The sequence below is a fragment of the Notolepis coatsorum genome, assembly GCF_963971535.1.
Source record: "Notolepis coatsorum genome assembly, chromosome: 4".
NCBI lineage: Eukaryota > Metazoa > Chordata > Actinopteri > Aulopiformes > Paralepididae > Notolepis > Notolepis coatsorum.
This window is the reverse complement of record NC_140168.1, coordinates 135,867,327-135,888,652: the sequence shown is the minus strand read 5'-3', so window position 1 is coordinate 135,888,652 and position 21,326 is coordinate 135,867,327. Positions and strand designations below refer to the sequence as shown.

The following is a 21,326-nucleotide window of genomic DNA, read 5'->3' as shown; positions in this document are numbered from 1 at the left end:
GGGGGGGCACAGTTGATCTCCAGCATGTGTGCAGCTGGCGGAATCTCCACCTCTTGGACAGGGGGCTCTCTGTTGAGGAGCTCAATCAGCAGTCCCATTGCGACTTCTACTTGTTAACGGGCATGGAGAGGAAACATCCAGCCTTCGGAGCCACGACTATCCACACAGTACTTACTGCGAATCCGGAACGAAAGAAATTACCCCCGACAGGCAAGTGTAATAAGAGATCAATGTTTTTATTATATCTGCTCATGTCGGGTGACATACACCAGAACCCTGGTCCCATAATGACACGGAACCAGAGACTACAGTTAGATCTGCTGACCCAAGAAGCGGCATCGCTCCACACACCGGCGCCGGCCGTCGAGATCAACAGCATCCACGCAGCTGTCGCTACAGCCAGCAGTTGCACCAGCCGACCAGCAAGCGGCAACATACCCTCACCGAAGCCCCAACAGACGAGGCGAGAGGAGAGAGGGAGAGCGGCGCGGGACGTCGAGATCATATCTATGGTCGAGATCACCAGCAAGGACCCGCCGGTTAGCTCGGGACAAAAAGCACCCCCCCCTCCGCCACAATGGAGTACTAACAGACACATCTGTAATCAACCAGCCCCCCCCCCCCCCCCCCCACATCGCAGGCTTTCACACAGAGGAATACAGACTCCAGCAAAGGACAAAGGATCACCCCCTCCCCCCCTCCCCACTCACGGCACAAACAACAACAACGCCCCCCCTCCCCCCACCACAGGACAGGACACAAATGAACAGAGTTACCTCCAGTGTGACGACATCAATCAGATTACCAGCAAAAATGGACTTCATATATTCCACATTAATACAAACAGCCTGAGACCTAAACTGGCTGAAATCAAACAATTGTTTTTAAACGGTAAGGCTAACATATTGTGTTTCACAGAAACAAAATTAGACTCATCTGTACAGGATCCAGAGATTGAAATTGAAAACTACTCAATAGTCAGAAGGGATAGAAACCAGTATGGAGGTGGCGTCTGCGTGTATATACACAAAGATACCAAATACATCAACCGTACTGACCTTAACCATGACGAAATTGAAACTGTTTGGATTGAAATCTTATTAGACAGGGCGAAACCAGTACTAGTAGGCACAATCTATAGACCGCCAGAACAGAGTGGCTTTTATGACACACTTGATGGGTGTTTAGCTGGGGTGGAGGGGGTAGAAAAAATTCTTATTGGGGACTGGAACACGGATATGCTGCGTAAAGCAGCACCCGTCTTCAAGGCCTTCAGTAGATTTTCTGATCTGCACGGTTTCAGCCAGCTAATCACCCAACCCACAAGGGTATGTGATTCGACACAAACCACCATTGACCTCATTTTCACCTCTGACAAGTCCATGATCTCCAATAAAGGGGTGATAGCATGCGGGTTAAGTGATCATTATATGATTTTCTGTACCAGCAAAAGGCTAAAACAGAAGGCCGGCTGTCACAAAACAGTCACATCTAGAGACCTCAAAACTTACTCTAGAGAGGCCTTTAACCTAGAACTGGGGAGCTTGGACTGGTCAGATGAACTCAGTGGTACACAGGTTGAAGAAACATGGCTTGGATTCAAAACAAAATTCACAGCAATACTCAACAACATGGCACCCATAAGAACCACCAGGGTTAAACATCGCGCTGAGCCATGGATGCACACTGAAATAATGGCCGCTATGAAAACCAGAGACAAAAAATGCTCTGAACTTCATAAAAGTCAGACAAAGCTTTCCAAAAGCTCAAACAGTGAACTCCAAGCCCACTTGGTTGAACTAAAAATTCAAAGAAACAGACTAAGAAATGACGTAAACACCATGATCAAAACCGCAAAAAGAAATTTCATCAACGACAAAACTGAGGAAAACAAAAACAAACCCTGCGAACTTTGGAAATTACTCAATAATCAACTAGGCTGCAGTAAAAAACGTAAAACCAGATTCTCAAACATAAACATAAAGACGGACAACACGCTCATCACAGACAAGCTGGATGTAGCCAATTACTTAAACATCTTCTTCACAAACATAGCCACAACACTGGTAAACAAACTACCCTCCCACTCAGGGCATTATGGGGTAGAACACATAGTAGCATACTACAAAAACCTAGGGGTCCACAAAGACGACTTCAAACTTGAAATGGTAACAACCGATGAGGTACTCAAAAAATTGAGCGCCCTCCAACCTAACAAGGCCACTGGCCATGACAACATCCCCTCCAAATTCCTCAGAGACGCAGCAGCCGCCATCACCCCAGTCATCACTCACATAATAAACCTCTCTATAAAACAGGGACACGTCCCCAAGGACTTCAAAATTGCGAGAGTGACCCCTCTGCACAAAAAGGGCAGCAAATTAGACCCAGGCAACTACCGCCCTGTTTCTATTCTTACCTCCATCTCGAAAGTCATGGAGAAAATAGTCTTCGAACAGGTCGAAAAGTACCTGGCGGAAAAAAATCTAATCTACGAATTCCAATCTGGCTTCAGAACGTCCCACTCCACTGACACATGCCTCCTCTATTTGAACGACCACATCAAACAAGAGGTGGACGCGGGCAAATACTGCGGCATGGTCATGCTGGACCTACAAAAGGCCTGCGACACTGTCAATCACTCCATTCTGATTGACAAGCTAAAAGCAATTGGTTTTGATAGCTTATCAGTGAGCTGGATGCAATCCTACCTGGAGGGAAGAGAACAGATGGTAGAGGTAAACGGTACTCTATCCCCCCCCCCTCACAGTGAGCTGTGGTGTTCCACAAGGAAGCATACTAGGACCGCTACTCTTCCTAATTTATGCAAATGACATGTCGTCAGCCTGTGACTGCAACTTGTTCCTGTTTGCGGACGACTCAGCCCTGCTGGTCTCTGACAAGAACAAGTTGCAGGTTGAAAAAACCCTCAGCTCGGAACTAGGCAAAATCTGCATATGGCTCACTGATAACAAACTATCATTAGACATGGGCAAAACAGAGTCCATTCTCTTCGGTTCAAATAACAAACTCAGCAAGACCGACGGCTTCTCAGTTGCAGTGGGTGACAATATTGTCACAAGGAAAGACGAAATTACCTACCTGGGTTCCATCCTAGAGGCAAATCTTTCCTGTGACAAAATGGCAGGGGTGTAAAAAGTACCCAGAAATTATACTTAAGTGAAAGTATGGGTACCGTCTCAAAATCTGACTCAAGTAAAAGTCAACGTATCTGGCTAAAAACACACTTGAGTAAAAGTCAAAAAGTCCTACTTTTAAATGTACTTAAGTACTAAAAAGTAAAAGTAAAAAAAATATTTGAAAGGGATAGACCAGGGGTCTCAAATTCATTCCATCGTGGGCCAAGTTTTCATTTTAACTATACATTGCACCAGGTGAGTTAGTTGAAGAGGTGAGCCAATTAGTGAAATCATCAGCTGGTGTTTAGGCAAGGCTGGAATGAAACCAAGCATACACTCTGCCCACAATGGAATGTGTTCTGCGATAGACAATGCTGAAGACAGACAGAAGACAGAATACTGGAGTACCCTGAATAATATCACAATATTAACCACAGCATAATGCGGATCAGACTGTCTATTCTTCTGATAGCAGGTGTTTAATCAAAGATCCCTGCTTTCTAGTGTTGCACAAGGACCAATCAGCATGGGTATGGGCGGGTTCATTTTCCATTGATGGGGATTTGATTGGCTGTTTACCTGTGGTCGCAGGATTAATAACGTTAACGTTAGTTCGGCCAGATAAACAATTAAAATATACTAATTAAAATGGTTGGACCTGTGAGATTTGTACTTTGTACTTTGTAGGTCTGCATTTTTAATGTAAGGAGTAAAAAGTATGTATTTTTTCTCTGAAATGTAATGGAGTAAAAGTACAAAGTATACAAACCTAATAATACTCGAGTAAAGTACAAATCCCCCAAAACAGTACTTAAGTATTGTAACGAAGTACAATTACTCAAGTACTTTACACCCCTGCAAAATGGCATCCAATGTAATAAAAAAAGTCAACCAACGAACTAGATTCTTGTACCGGATCTCCTCTCTGGTAAACAAGAATACCCTGAAGACTCTGGCAAGAGCACTCATTCAAGGGTACTACGACTATGCGTGCACCTCATGGTACCAAAGCACCTCAAAGGCGCTTAAAACAAAATTACAAACATCACAAAACAAACTGGTCAGACTACTACTTGACCTTACCCCCAGAACCCACCTCACCCCTGCCCACTTTGACAACCTAGGATGGCTTAGATTAGACGACAGAGTACAGCAACTTGCAATGGGCCTGGTCTACAAGATACACTATACGACTAAGGTACCCATGTACATGTCAAAATACTTCCCAAAGGTCAGTGAATACCACAACCACTACACCAGAGGAAGCTCAACAAATCATGTTAAACCCAGATTCGGCTCAAACAAGGGACTAAATACGTTTCGCAATTATGCCACATCAATGTGGAACGCCCTACCCAAAGCTGTAAAGGAATGTGAATCCCTACCCACATTCAAAACCGCTTTTAAAGAGCACCTACGGGAGGCTGCAATTCGAAACTGGCCACCGTAAATACCCAAAACCCCCACCACCTCCTAATAGACAGTCTCCTCCCCACTGCATGTATATATTCCCTCCCCGCCGTATGTATATCTCTCTCCCACCCACCCACCCCCTCCTAATGTACAGTCCCCTCCCCATCATTTGTATATACTCTGTCAGGATCTAGGGGTAACAGTACTGTATATTTGAATACCGCTTATGTCACAAATGTATCAGTACCAAATACCTATATGTCCCTATGCCATAAATGTCATGTATGTTGTGTATGTCATAAATGTCTATATGAATTGAAAATGGGGGACCCTGATGGAAATAAGACAAACGTCTTTCTCAGGTCTGCATCCCCTTAACAATTGTGTGTATTGAGCCGTACTGTATTGTACCCATTCTGCAATCTGTTAAATAAAGTTTTCATTAATTCATTCATTCCCTAAAGTGCTCAGTCCACCTTTGCTGTTGTTCTTCCTTGGTGGTGAGCAGTCGTCCTTGTTTGTCACGGATTTGTGTGTTTGTCTGTCTAAACCTCCCGGTTAGTTTCTTGGTGGTCAGGTAGAGTTCCTCGAGGTTATTCTTTCCCGCTGCTTCCTCTGCTTCTTGCGCCAAGTCTTCTATGCAGGGCCGCCTGGGAGAAATGCGAGGCCCTGTGCGAGATTTAAACGCGAGGCCCCCCCCCCCCCCCCCCCCCCCCAAAAGGTAAAAAAAAATTATATATATAATAATTTTTTTTTCTTCATACAGTCAACATATTCGTAAATAATAGCGCTGCCCGAGGCTGGGCATGATACAGTCAACATATAGCAAGAGAGAGAGCGAGAGAGAGCTCCCGTTCTACAGTCAATATACAGTGTACAGAGAGAGAGACACATTGGAAAGAAATTGAAATGCTATTTGGCCCTAAACAGAGAGTACACAGTGGCAGAATACCTGAGCACTGTGACTGAAGATCCTTGACTAGGTACAGACTCAGAGAGCACAGCCTAGCCATCGAGAAAGGCCGCCATAGGCAGACTGTGTGTGTTAGAAAGAGAGAGAGAGAGAGAGAGAGAGAGAGAGAGAGAGCATGTGTGTTAGAGAGAGAGCATGTATGAGAGAGATAAGCAAAGATGACCCCCTAAAGGATATTCAACTTTTAATGAAAGAACAAAACAGAAGGAAAAGATAACTTCACAAAGGCAACATGAATATACATAGATCCAAAAGGACAAAGATCAACACTTAAATCCAAAGAGAAGAGGGTCTATACCAGAGAAAACAAAGCAGCAAGGAGCCAATGGCCGACAGCTAAAGGCTAGCCAGGTAGGCTACTGACACCAGGCCACACACAGCTTTGGCCAACGGCCCAACGCTACCCAAGCTACACAAACGAACAAATGAATTCACACACAGCACATGTCGTATCTCCAAATGTTGTGAAGTAACATATGTTTTGCCTGGAAAAAAACATCGTTATTAACAAAACATTCGGGAGGGGAAGGAAGGAAGAGTGGGGTAATGTCATGACATTTTCATTAATCTTACCTGCACCAAGGAACGCAGGGCGAAAGGCCGCAACACAGGTCTCCACGTTGACGAAAGGCCTCTCGCTGTCGGGACAAAAATAAGCTATGGCCAGAGCCTTGTCATGGTGCAGGCCCGACTACATCTTCTGTCAAAGATGATGTCGTAGTCAGAGTGCCAGAACCCCCTGCTATTCTCACGGCTAATGTCAATGGTCGTAGCACAAGCTAACAGCTAACTCAAGGCTAACTGATAGCATCAAACAAACGTTCCCAGCCGAGCGCAGCCGGCAGCTAACGTCGAAGCTAAACAGCTAACTGGCTAACAGTTAGCTCAACCAGGCTATCGCTAACCATTAGCTAACGCAGAAGCAAGCTATGCGGCTACATACAGGTGCTGACACCAGGCCACACACCGTTAGTTACTAGTAGTACTACAACAGCTAGTCGGCCAGTTTAGCTCCAGAGAGAGAGAGAGAGAGAGAGAGAGAGAGAGAGAGAGAGAGAGAGAGAGAGAGAGAGAGAGAGAGAGAGAGAGAGAGATGTCCACGGCGGGAATAGAATAGAGTTAATAGAATAGGTTAAAAACTCACCAAACGTCCAAGAGGATGGAGACAACCGCGTGGAGTTGACGAAGTTCATCTGCCAAACGACCATCCTCTTCATCTTGGCTGCATGTCTCTAGGTTAGCTAACGCTAGTTAGCCTTTAGCTAAGCTAGCTACTAGCCGACATCATCATGGCTATATCCCGACTGCATCATGACAAGGCTCCGGCCATTTGTAAGTAACATGATGTAAGTAACCACTCCCTTCGTTGAAACCAATAGTCTGCTGCAGAGCCCCAGAGCTCCAATAGTGTCACTGCAGACCCAGGAACAAGTCAGACACATTCTACAAACGTGTCTAATGTGAAATATATAAGCATATAAGCAAAACTAGATTTTAGGACTGTGATGAAAAAGGGCCTCGCGGGAAGGGGGGCCTCGCAAAAAATAAATAAATAAATAAATATATATATTTTTTTTATTTTTTTTTATTTTTTGCGAGGCCCCCCTTCCCGCGAGGCCCTGTGCGACCGCACTGCTCGCACACCCCCTGAGGCGGCCCTGCTTCTATGTATTTCTGTTTGTCGTGTTTGATGCTTTTCTTCACCTCCTTGTTTGCTACTTCGTAGTCTCTGTGGGCTGCTCCCTTTTTTGCTCGAGTTTTGCATTTGTTTATTGTGTCTTTTTTTGCCCTCCTCTCCTCTATTCTTTTCAGTGTTTCAGTGGATATCCAGGGTTTGTTGCTTGTTTTCTTTCTCCCTACCACTTCTAGGCATGTCTCCTTCCATACGGTTTTCAGGTTGTTCCAGTGCTCTTCCACTGGTTTTTGAGCTTGTTCTTGCAGGGCTTGGAACCTGTTCTGTATGGTGATTTGGTATAGTTCCATTGTTCCTATGTCCTGGAAAAGCTGGATGTTGTACTTTGCTCTGTTGTCAGTGGGGCTGTTACAGCGCTTCAGCTTGAGTTGGAGTTTTGCAGCCAGTAGGTGATGATCTGACCCCGCATCTGCCCCCCTCTTCACTCGTACATCCAGGAGGGAACGTCTGAACTTCCTGTTTATACATATATGATCTATTTGGTTTTCTGTGGTGTGGTCAGGTGATATCCATGTGGCTTTGTGAACAGGTTTGTGGGGGTAAACTGTCCCCCTATGACCAGGTTGTAGTCCGCACAGGCGTTTGCTAATCTTTCACCATTTTCATTCATGCTGCCGATTCCATGCTTTCTCATAATCAGCTCGTATCCATTGTTGTTGTTCCCAACCTTTGCATTCATGTCACCCATGAGGAGAAAGATGTCTTTTTCTCTCCTGGCCTGGAGTAGCTGTTGTAGCTGGTTGTAGAAGTTGTCCTTTATTTCCTCATCTGTGGTGTTGGTGGGTGCATAACATTGGATGACATGTAGGTTCATTCTTTTATGGGTGGTTTTAAATCTTGCAGTGATGATTCTGGAGTTGATGGGCTCCCAACTGATGAGGGCCCTCTGCGCTTCTTTGGAGAGCATGAGTGCCACTCCCTCCGTGTGTGGTGCTTTCTCATCCGGGTGTCCAGAGAAGATTATGGATTCACCACTGGTCAGTTTGACTTCTCCTGTCTGGAGCCACCTGGTTTCACACAAACCAAGGACAGAGAGCTTGTATCTTTTCATCTCTTCTGCGATGACTGACGTCTTCCCCGCTGTGTACATGGTCCTGATATTCCAGGTTGCGATGTTGGTAGACCGCCTAGGGCAGTGTTTCTCAACTGGTGGGTCGCGACCCAAAAGTGGGTCGCAGGGCCATTTTGAGTGGGTCGCGGATGTGTGTAAAAAAAAAAAAAAAAAAAAAACGTAATTTTTTTTTTTTTTTTTTACTACCTATCTTTGTGAAAGTCGCTTTTCAGCTCTGGTCCAGCTGAAGACAAAGCGGAGGAACAGATTGGACATTGAGCATGACCTCAGAGTTGCTTTGTCTACCATCACCCCAGACTTTGAGACTCTTGTCAGGAGCAAACATCATCCCCAGTTATCCCATTAGTTCCCTGCATGTTAAGCTAAGAAGTCTGCTAAGAAGGATATATTATTTATTATTATTTTATTTCATTGTGTTTTTAGCCCTTAGTTGCACTTTTGTTGCAACCCCAGTTATCCCATTAGTTCCCCCAAACGTAGGTCTGTTATGTTAAGCTAAGAAATCTGCTAAGAAGCATATTATTTATTATTATTTTATTTCATTGGGTTTTTGGCCCTAGTTGCACTTTTATTGCAATCCCATTAGTTCCCCCAAACTTAGGTCTGTTATGTTAAGCTAAGAAGTCTGCTAAGAAGCATAATTATTTATTATTATTATTTAATTTCATTGGGTTTTTAGCCCTAGTTGCACTTTTGTTGCAACCCCAGTTATCCCATTAGTTCCCCCAAACTTAGGTCTGTTATGTTAAGCTAAGAAATCTGCTAAGAAGCATATTATTTATTATTATTTTATTTCATTGGGTTTTAGCCCTAGTTGCACTTTTGTTGCCCACTCAGTTATCCCATTAGTTCCCCCAAATGTAGGTATGTTATGTTAAGCTAAGAAATCTGCTAAGAAGCATATATTATTTATTATTCTTTTATTTCATTGGGTTTTTAGCAATAGTTGCACTTTTGTTGCACTTTTTTGTGTTTATTTCATGTTTTGAAAGATTGCGTATTACTGCAATTATTTTTTTTACATAAATTATAGTGGTTAAACATTTTGGGTCGCGACTTAATGACTAAGGAAAATGTTGGGTCCCGAGGCTAGACCAGTTGAGAACCACTGGCCTAGGGGATAGAAGGTTCTGACGCACCCTCTCCATGTGGTTTTCAGCATGCGTCTTCATAGTCTCTTCAGCTCGTATGCTTGAAGAGCTTCCATCTCCTAGGGTGCAGGGTTTCTTACTTTTCTTCAATGTTTCTGTAATCCAATTATCCACTTCACGGGGGATTGGCCCATGAGTTTTACCATGGCCCTATTGGTCAGCTTAACCTGCTTCCCCCTCCCACGACGAGGACGTTAGGGTTGGATTTTGGGAGGGAAAATGTATTCAGTGCTAACACTGATATGGAAGAGTATTACAGTATGACGCAGAGCGGATATATAACCTCTGCACACGTTACGTTCCCCCAGTGAAACTCCTCGCTGTCAGGTGAAAAGAAGCGGCTGGTGACTCCACATGTATCAGAGGAAGACATGTGGTAGTTCTACACCCTCCCCAGACCGACAGTAGGGCAGCATGTGGTAGTCTACACCCTCCCCAGACCGACAGTAGAGCAGCATGTGGTAGTCTACACCCTCCCCAGACCGACAGTAGGGCAGCATGTGATAGTCCACACCCTCCCCAGACTGACAGTAGGGCAGCATGTGGTAGTCTACACCCTCCCCAGACCGACAGTAGGGCAGCATGAGGTAGTCTACACCCTCCCCAGACTGACAGTAGGGCAGCATGTGGTAGTCTACACCCTCCCCAGACCGACAGTAGGGCAGCATGTGATCTACACATAATGACTAAATTGGGGGATGGGAGAAAATTATAGAAAAAAAGAAAGAAGAAAAGAAAGTGTACTTGAGTACACTTAACCCCTAATTGCTGAATGAATGGGTGAATGTGAGGCATAAGTTGTTAAACGCTGTTCCTGGAGCTCATGTAATTAGGTTCTCACAAGTTCTGCAAATGTTTATACAAAGTGGAACAATGTACTTTGCCTAAACAAACAGGTGTAATTATTAAAGATATAACTTGGTTAGTACAGCAGTGTATATGTTTGGTAGTCTAGGCCAGGGGTTCTCAAACTTTTTTATACTTTTTTATACCATGACCCCATTTTATTTAGGATTTTTTTTGGCATACCCACACTTAATGTATCGCGTAATTTCAACGTGGAATTAAGGAATATCAAAATAAAAGCACACGTTGTTGAACTTGAAAAAATTGCATATTTTTTATCATTTGATCATGCATATTTATTAGAACATTTAATTACAGCACTATGTTATCAATACACATTTATAAAACAAGGCATATTTAGCGAAAAAATGTTGCCAGAACATAAAAAATAAATAGATTTTATAAAAGAAATTTGATTTTATTTTTTTTGATTTTTTAATCGTTTTTCCAACTTTTTCATGGTCAGACATGACCGACTGAGGAGGAAAGGGTGAACGGCAGAAGAGGTGGGGAAGACATGCGATAAATTATCCCCCGGGAGTGGGAGGTGAGCGCGGGACGGCCGCATGGGTGCGCGAGGCACTATGCGGTGCGCCACGGGGGCGCCCAATACATTTATTTTTAATAAATGTTTTATTACTTGCCAATGCGCAAGTCACCTACCCAGTACCCACACTGTCACCTACCCACACTGTCACCTACCCACGACCCCACTTTGGGTCGTGACCCGTAGTTTGAGAACCGCTGGTCTCGGCCATCATTCTTTCCTTCCTAGACACCGTTGGCAGGAGCCCAACTCCAACCCCACGCCCGTCATACGTCCTCCGTTCAGTAATAGACCTCCAGTATTTATAGAGGCCTTTTGTGTTTGGTGGCAGCGATGCCCCGGTTGGCATGACAACACAGTCAGGAAGCTGGGCCTGTAATCAAGGATCCTCCCACACAGGACCGGAGGTGGTGGAGGCCCAGTGTCGGAGGCTGGAGGTGCGCAGCAGAGACGGAGGCAAGCTGCTCTTCTCCGCCGGCGAGGACCAGGTCGCCATAGGAACCGAGAGGCTCACGGTCACAGGTACAAGGACCAGGTTGCCATAGGAGCCGAGAGGTTCACGGTCACAGGTACGAGGACCAGGTCGCCATAGGAACCGAGAGGCTCACAGTCACAGGTACGAGGACCAGGTCGCCATAGCAACAGAGAGGCTCACGGTCACAGGTACGAGGACCAGGTTGCCATAGGAGCCGAGAGGTTCACGGTCACAGGTACGAGGACCAGGTCGCCATAGGAACCGAGAGGCTCACAGTCACAGGTACGAGGACCAGGTCGCCATAGCAACAGAGAGGCTCACGGTCACAGGTACGAGGACCAGGTCGCCATAGGAACCGAGAGGCTCACGGTCACAGGTACGAGGAACAGGTCGCCATAGGGACCGAGAGGCTCACGGTCACAGGTACGAGGACCAGGTCGCCATAGGGACCGAGAGGCTCACGGTCACAGGTACGAGGACCAGGTCGCCATAGGAACCGAGAGACTCATAGTCACATGTACAAGGACCGGGTCGCCATAGACAGAGAGGCTCACTGTCACAGGTCGGAATCAAGAGGTGGGTTTTGTCACAGCTTTTTCGTAGATTTTTGGAAAAGAAGACAAAACACATTTTCCAGCAAATGTGTAAGAGGTTTTCATTTATATTTAGAAAATAAGTTCCACAAGGTGTAACAACAAGTTTGCAAAAATACAAAAACACAACAACCATTGCGTAACAAAAAAAGGTGACTTTTAAACAAAATATGTCATGAATTAGGCATTTTTTCCTCGTACATACATACATGTCATACACTAAGGCAGTTTTTTTTACTTGCCTAAGTCATGCAGAAATCTCAATTTGGCCAAAAGATATTATACTTATATGATATAATATATAATGCTGTAATGCTGCTACCCTGAGGACACATTATGCAAGAAAACACAGAATCTTGTCATCTCCACTCTGGCTTGCACAAATGTTACAAAATACCACTTTACGTCCAATTCATCGTGTTTACATCACGTGCCGCTGTCTACTGTCATCTTAAAGGTTAAGTTCAGAATGATGGACTCCTAGCCCTATGTCCTACTTTTCAATGATATTATAGATCAGTCCTTTCTCAGTACAATCCATGCTGCTCTTCGTACACCGTGCATCCAGAGACTGGAGCCTGGCCCCATCACACACTGTGCATCCAGAGACTGGAGCCTGGCCCCATCACACACTGTGCATCCAGAGACTGGAGCCTGGCCCCATCACACACACTGTGCATCCAGAGACTGGAGCCTGGCCCCATCACACACACTGTGCATCCAGAAACTGGAGCCTGGCCCCATCACACACAGTGCATCCAGAAACTGGAGCCTGGCCCCATCACACACAGTGCATCCAGAAACTGGAGCCTGGCCCCATCACACACAGTGCATCCAGAAACTGGAGCCTGGCCCCATCACACACAGTGCATCCAGAAACTGGAGCATGGCCCCATCACACACAGTGCATCCAGAAACTGGAGCCTGGCCCCATCACACACAGTGCATCCAGAAACTGGAGCCTGGCCCCATCACACACTGTGCATCCAGAAACTGGAGCCTGGCCCCATCACACACAGTGCATCCAGAGACTGGAGCGTGGCCCCATCACACACAGTGCATCCAGAATCTGGAGCCTGGCCCCATCACACACACTGTGCATCCAGAGACTGGAGCCTGGCCCCATCACACACCGTGCATCCAGAAACTGGAGCTTGGCCCCATCACACACAGTGCATCCAGAAACTGGAGCCTGGCCCCATCACACACAGTGCATCCAGAAACTGGAGCCTGGCCCCATCACACACTGTGCATCCAGAATCTGGAGCTTGGCCCCATTGACTTTGCATTGTCTTGAGTCGAACTAGCCAGAGCTGCAACATCTTTTACAACATCACTGGCAAGTAGAACTAAGGCTACTAAGGCGTCCCCTTTAATTATACATTTGGTATTTGTTTAGTATAAAAAAAAAAACTCAAAGTGGAAATAACCTTCTGATAATGAACTACCACACTACAGAAGGTTAACCCTTTCACTACCACACTACAGACGGTTAACCCTTTCACTACCACACTACAGAATGTTAACCTTTCACTACCACACTACAGATGGTTAACCTTTCACTACCACACTACAGAAGGTTAACCCTTTACTACCACACTACAGAAGGTTAACCCTTTCACTACCACACTACAGAAGGTTAACCTTTCACTACCACACTACAGAAGGTTAACCCTTTCACTACCACACTACATACGGTTAACCCGTTCACTACCACACTACAGACTGTTAACCCTTCCACTACCACACTACAGAAGTTTAACCCTTTCACTACCACTACAGAAGGTTAACCCTTTCACTACCACACTACAGAAGTTTAAAGACACATACATCATGTCAGATGTGTGTTTCTCTCTCCTCTCTCGACAGGCTCAGAGGGGGCCATCTTCGGACACTCGGTAGAAACCCCACTGATCCGAGCGGAAGCATCCGAAGACTTGAAGTAAGTCGAAATGCGTCTGAGGTTACTGATGGCAAATCTTGATAATCCCGTTCAATTAACCCTTTCACTGCCACACGACAGCCGGTTAACCCTTTCACTGTGACAATACAGAAGGTTAGCCGTTTACTATCACACAACCTCATGATGCTAATGATGGAGCATCGCCGTCGGTTGTGTGATAGTAAAGGGTTAACTTAACTTAAAGCCTCATCTACACCTTCTAATCAAAAGCGACTTCACAGAGACCACTCCATCCCCACGCCCGGCCGTCATACGTCCATTGGTAGTTTGGTAGTGCAGCAGTGAAAGGGTTAAACAGCAGCGTGCAGGTCTACTGGTGCAGTCTATGTACTGGTGCAGTCCTCATTCCATACCATCACACTGTGGGGAGGAACACGGAGCTCGATGGAGACGTTTATCTGAGGCTACATTCACACTGCAGGCCAAAGTGACCTCAGTCTGAACGGTCACGTGACCTCAATCTGAACGGTCACGTGACCTGTCTGAACGGTCACGTGACCTCAGTCTGAACAGTCATGTGACCTCAATCTGAACCGTCATGTGACCTCAGTCTGAACCGTCATGTGACCTCAGTCTGAACCGCCATGTGACCTCAGTCTGAACCGTCATGTGACCTCAGTCTGAACCAGTCATGTGACCTCAGTCTCATACTGTGCTCAGTCTGGAGCGTGAGCGGCTCACACTGGAATCATATCTGAGCAATAAATCTGAATCTTTATCAAAATCTGAATCGCAGGAGGTGCAATATTTGTTAAAGGTGCAACATGTGTATTAAATGAAACACTGTGGCGCTGTGGAGATATACAAATCATATACTGTATGTACATCAAGTTCTGATGTTTCTGTATTTATTAAACACACTACGACACAATGTAACAACTCAACAACACTGTAAACGAGTTTAACTACTCAGTGTATTTATCCACCATAAATAAAGATTGAATGAATATTCTACAGACTTAAGTAAAACATATTTTGTTTGGTACGGATCCCTGCATAAAATCAGTAATTTTTTATGTTTGTCCATGAAAAGGAGAATAATGATACGAAGGTCCCTTTAATATCATCATAACAACCACTCTGACCATTAACACCATTAACCAGTGTAGTTTGTGAAGGAGGATCTAAGTTGGCAGAAAAACAGTGACCTGGCAGCTAATTCCTCTGCTCTGAGTAGAATACTGATGAGAGAGAGAGAGACAGAGAGAGAGAGAGACACACAGATAGTGAGAGAGAGACAGAGAGACAGAGGGGATGAGAGAGGGGGGAGAGAGAGACAGAGAGGGAGAGAGAGAGAGACAGAGGGGAGAGAGAGAGACAGAGAGGGAGAGAGAGAGAGACAGCGTGCAGCCTATGATGACCATCTGCAATGTGGTCAATATCCCAGCGTGTCACAAGACAAGCTTGACATTGAACCCAACATTATTTCAGTAGTTAAATTGTCCAGAGACACAAGGGCTCAACAGGTTTAACAAAGGGATGCAGTGAGAAATCAGCAGCCATGTTGGAAGATCAGTGTTGTAGCTGCTTCATAGACCAAGTGTTTTAGCTTCATAAACCAAGTGTTTTAACAAGTGTTTTAGCTTCATAAACCAAGTGTTTTAACAAGTGTTCTCTGTCGTATGGCTCTCGCTCGGCGTCACTACTGCACTATACCTCGCTTGTGCACGCGCACTGAATAAAAAATTCCACAATGTACCTTTACATCCCAACATTCGTCTGACCACACCCCTATCAGCTTACCTTCATAAGCAGGTGTGTGGCCACCTACTCGCCTCCTTCTTCGCTTTCACCACAAGGAAATGCCTTCGGTAGATCCCCACTTGACGAGGTTGTTAGTAGAAAAAAGTTGGAAAACAAGAAATACGTTGACATCATATCTTTATTTTCTCTCTCACTATTTTCGTGAAAATACGGCGATATTGTCTTTGTTACTGGAGTGTCTGGAAGATGATGATCATTCTACACCTCCACGGGCTTTTTCGTATTAGGAGCTCACGCCGCTGACATGCTTCCCAACTGCAATCCTACTTGCTGCGGCTGGATGGGGTAAGACCCTCCAGCAACACAGCTGGACTGTAGGACACACCGACTGTTGTGAGAAGCGGTGGGTTCCAGGTTGGGTATGTACTGTTTTGATGGCAAGCTCTGGTTGTTGTTGATGCTATGGGGGTTAGCTAACAATTTACGAAACGCTGACCCCAGGCCAGGGTCCTCTGCTCGGCTTAAAACGGCGGTCGGTGGATCTTGGCCTGACGCCCATTATACTCAACTAGTGGGCCGCGACCAGGAACTGGTGATCCCAGGTTTCTCTGGACGAGCGATGCTTCTCTGTCCCGTATAGGCCCCATCTTTCATATACAAATGAAAGTTTACCCTAACGAGGAAATGTGGGCATAAGATCTTCTTTATCGGAAGTTCCATGCTCAAAGGGCCCCATGTGTGTCTGGATCACCGTTGACAACTGTGTTCTGACATTTCTTTTTCTTTTCCCTGGTAGGGAAGGGATTGGGACAGCGGCCTGTCTGGAGTGTGACTTGTTATGTCAGTGTATACAGTTCAGGTGGTAGCTGCTTAGCTGGCGTGCTAGTGGTGGACTACTGTGTTAGCCAGTCAGCGGTTAGCTGCGGCGCTAGCCCGCTGTGTTACCAGGCTAGTAGCGTTAGCTCGTTGCTATCAGTCAGATAGCTGCTTAGCTTACGTGCTAGTTGTGACCTACTGTGTTAGCCAGTCAGCGGTTAGCTGCGGCGCTAGCCCGCTGTGTTACCAGGCTAGTAGCGTTAGCTCGTTGCTATCAGTCAGATAGCTGCTTAGCTTGCGTACTAGTTGTGGCCTACTGTGTTAGCCAGTCAGCTGTTAGCTGCGCAGCTGTTAGCTGCGGCGTTAGCTCACTGTGTTTACCAGGCTAGTACACATTAGCTTGCTGCTATCAGCCGAACGGCTGTTAGCTTAATGCTACACTGTTGAACGTTTTCTGTGACTGTAACATGCCTTAAACACTCTGACTACGACGTCATCTTTGACAGAGGATGTTAGTCGAACCTACCCGGAGCCGGCCGGCGAGGACTGCGTCAACAAGGAGAACCGTAGCGGCGGGGAGCAGCGACGCTGCCCGTGTCGTCAACACAGGATGCTGTGTTTACTATCGGTGCCCTGTTAGCAGACTGCAGTTCGCTTGATCTGCGCTCTCGGTAGGAAAGGTCCTGACCAGACCTTAAAACACGTCTTCTTCCTTCCCTTCTAATGTTTTGTAATAACGATGTTTTCCAAAATGGGTGTTGCTGCAATACATTTAGGATACGACACGAGTTGTGTGTGAATTGTCTTGTCACTGGTATTAGCTTCTCCATGCAAATCGGGTTGTTTGTTACATATGTAAAAATTATCTGGTTTGTTGTGTTGAGAAACATCATGTGTGTTCATGTACCGTGTACTCACAACTAAGGGGGTTAAATTAACCTATAAAGCTATGCTTAGTGACATATGAGTGAAGAATGAATTCTTTTCTCAGCCTGTAATGACAATGAACAGTGTGTTCACATATTAACAGGTTTACCTGTTCAACTGGCCATATCAAGGGTAAGGTAGGAGAGGTGTTCCCCCCGGTTCCCTGGGGACTTCCCCACCCTCCTCTCAGACATGTTATTTACAATATATTGTGTCACTGTGTTGTGGGATACGATGTAACCCTTAGCTTAGTTGCTGGGGTTGTGCTAAAACCGCTTGAGAAACTATATTTTCCTAAAGAAAAGATTGTTTGGTCACTTTTCGTGTGTGCTTAGCAAGGCCTGTGGCCGATACTAATCGAGAATTGTGTATTCTCTCATTATGAAAAACGGCGTTCCTCTGTAGAGTGTATTGCCATTTTTTGTGGTGATAAAGGGTTGTGTGTGTCTTGTGATCTACAACTGGGTTAGGTTGGCCACAGAAGCACATGTGTAAGTCTGGTACCGGGGCTCTTAAGGGGGCCCTCTCTATTCTGTGTTTTTTCCTTAGTAAAAATCAGATAGCAGGTTAGCACATGTGCTGTGTGAAGCTGTTAGGCACTTCATGTAGCTGACTGTGACTGTGTCATGCTCTTTTTTGTCATTACATCGTATCATGGGTGTGGGGTCGTAAAGGGGTGAACTGGTAATCCTTTCCTCCCCTTTTGATGGGCAGGGGTTACAACCTCCTGTCCTTCAAGGTTCCTGTCACGTTGCTGTTCGGCACGTTACAGGGTAAGAGGGGGGGGGGAGTTTCCTGGTCCCACGCCCTGGAATATTGGGCGTGTGCACCGCAGAAATTCCCCCGCCATAGAGTACGTCACTGTGCGCGTCTCTGTTGGTAAGACTTCCGTGAGCTGTTCAGGTCCATATGATGGATCTGTTTCAGGGAGTGGTCAGGGCTCCTCCTCACGAAGTGCCTACTCGGGCCTTCTGTGAGTTAGGACTCTCCTTCCCTGTGAGGGAGCCGCCTCAGAGTTCAGAGCCTCCTCCTCAGATTGTCAAGGTGAGTAGAACTTCAAAAAGGAGTCCTGCTCTATTGTGTGTGTATTCGATTCAATTCGAGTATTGAGTGTGTATTGGTTCAGTGCCTCCTCCTCGGAGAGCTCTAACTCAAATATTACATAGCTCAATGTTGCAATATATTCTTTTCAATCTATACAGCTCGCGTGGGAAGTCTCTCTGGGGATTTCCGTCTCCTCCCTATGGGAGGGTGGTGGGATGTAAACATGTAAACAATTTTTACCCCCAGCGGCGTCACAAGGGATTCATGTCAGTCTGTGTTCTTTCTTTTTTGAATAAAAAGAGGAAGGTACATGAAGCACGACGGCTCCGTGTCGTTCTCCCAGGCGACTTGGAGGAACAATGTTTGGTGTCTTGTTAGACTATCCATTGATGTGTTTGGGTCTCGACGCATACATAGTGCTGGCTCGGTGTGTTTCTGTTACAGAATCACACAGGGGCTAAGTGCGCCTTGGTTGCTTGTTAAAACAGCGTTTTTATAGGGCAACTGGGATGGAGTTTTGTCTCTTCCGAGCGCCAGTTTACTAGGTTGTCTCGATGAATTCTCGTTCATATCTGGGGGATGTTAACAGAATAGATCAGAACATATGTAGAGGGGTCTCACACCCTTGGGGTGGGCCACTGAGCACGGTCCAAATGGGACCGTTTGGGTGGCGCCCTCTTTTCATGTTTTAGATCGACACGCATACCTACCCCCTCTTCTGGAGTGGGCATGTCGGCGTGGTTAGGACACAGGACTGGTCTGGTCACGCTGGTCCAGGTCAGAACCCTTGAGAGTCCAAGGGCCTGTTTGAACCCGTCGGCGGAGAACAAAGGGATTTAGAATGTCTCAGAAATGCTCAGGAAGTCGTGCTTTTCAGAAATCGGTAAAAATAGAAAAATGACATTTTCTAGTGCTTTGAGATGTAATATATATGTCTCCTTACTTGCTAAACGTAATACGACTTGTAAATATGTTTAATTCTTGCTAAATTGTATAGTTCTAAATTATCCCTGTATTCCCCGAAACTACAACGCGTCACGTACATGCACGCGCGCACACACAAACAGCGCATAGGTGTTAATCACTGAGTGATCTAATATGCATATTCTTCAGCGCGAGAGGGGGGGGGTTGTGTTTCTCACTGTCTGTCGTTGATAATATAATCTGAAGAGGTCCTGCATTATTATTATTATCATTCTCGAGAATACACAGGACCCGACGGAACGTTAATTTATGTATTAAAAGTAGTCTAACATGCTTTTCATCCTCGCCCGTGTATATACCCACGTCGCGCTAAAACAACATAACTACTGTATGGCAGAGACAGAGTGCGTGTGTGTACGAGTTATGAGTTATCTCGCAGTTCATTCAAGCGCGCATCACGGTGATGACAGCTCTCTAGAGTAGAAAGGTGCGCTCACAGGGGCGTAGCTGGAGATTCTGGGCCCCATGAAAGAATCAATTTGTGGGCCCCCAATCTATTAAAAAATGTGGGGCCCCCAATCTATAAAAAAATTTGGGGCATTTGCTGGGCCCTTGGAATCATCCTACCCCCCCCCCCCCAGCTACTCCCCTGCACACACACACACACACACACACACACACACACACTCTCTCTCTCTCTCTCAACAGAGAAATCAAAAGAAATCAGTACATTACAGAAGGAATTTCTTGTACAGTCTTGTACAGTGGGTGACAATATTGTCACAAGGAAAGATGAAATTGCCTCCCACCTCTTGCAGTGCCTCCCACCTCTTGCAGAGACAAGTCGCATTTCTTTCCTCTCTCCCTAGGCCTTCAAGGCCGCTCCTACCGCCGCCTCTACTGCTCCATGGAGCCCGACACTGCTATGCTCTGCTTCGTGCCGGTGGCCGGACTATACTCAAATCAACTCTAAATGGGTCTAATCAGTGGATTGCATATTTTCTTCAAGAAGCAGAATAAGGCTAACCCTCTCTGCCTATTGGGACATCATAATCGGGCTACCAACTTGAAAACGTGGTCATTTTTGGATTATCGAAGCTTTTGGACTGCAATAAGAAGATTTTGGATCTGTTTACCGCGCACAGGATCTACCAAAATGAACTGATGACACTTGGACTAATAATGCATTCAGTCATTTGGACGGAGTTGTTAAAACTCACTCCACTCAAATCAATAGAGTTATATTTCACTCTATTCAAATCAAATTTAAAGTGACGTGGCTGGGATAAATGGGCCAGTCAGTCAGCCAAAACAAATTCCTGACCAAGGTCGAAACGGGGAGCTGCTGGAGTCGAAGGCCTCTGGGAGATAAGAGTGGCGAGCGGCTTCCCCACCCAATCCCCTAACTCCCCCACCCAGGACTTGGCTTGTGCACTCCCCCCCACCTCCCCCCCCCCCCCCCCCCCTTCCTCTGCATTGGCGCTGCACTGTCGGCTGCCTCGTGTGAGGGATCACTTCCCCCCCCCCCCCTACAGCCCTGTAACAACCCCAACCCACTCCCCCCTCCGTCCGTAAATGGCGCTGCCTATGACGGCTGCCAGTCTGTTTGCGGTGGTGAATATGCATATGTTTGTCTCAAAGCTCTGTACCATTATTACTATCTAAAATGTAATAATTGTGGAATATTACTGTAATGAGCTGTATGTGTATGATCCAAGCGTCCTATGATCCTCATAGGAGCATAACAGAAAAAAGCATTCCATGTGAAGGTATTCTGTATCTTTGCATGTCAACTAATAAAGAAACTTGAAACTTGAAACTTGAATTACATACCTAGGTTTCATGTCTATCTATATCTCCCTCTCTCTCCCTCCATCTCTCCTCTGTATCTCCCTCTTTCTTTCTCTTCCTCTATATCCCTCTCTCTCCCCCTCTCCCCCTCTATCTCTTCTTTCTTTCTTTCTTTCTTTCTTTCTTTCTTTCTTTCTTTCTTTCTTTCTTTCTTTCTTTCTTTCTTTCTTTCTTTCTTTCTTTCTTTCTTTCTT

General features: G+C 45.8%; 1 protein-coding gene across 1 annotated transcript in view; it reads left to right on the top strand.

The window, feature by feature from the left end:
- Positions 1-21,326, top strand: part of LOC311226705 (zeta-sarcoglycan-like) — a gene marked incomplete at both ends in the record, with an annotated part of 330,059 nt that overhangs the window by 152,607 nt on the left and 156,126 nt on the right. Inside the window, 2 exons of the mRNA XM_084312117.1 lie at positions 11,235-11,357; positions 13,773-13,845. Of these exons, the coding sequence (XP_084168243.1) occupies positions 11,235-11,357; positions 13,773-13,845 (196 nt within the window). The remainder of the gene's footprint in view (positions 1-11,234; positions 11,358-13,772; positions 13,846-21,326) is intronic.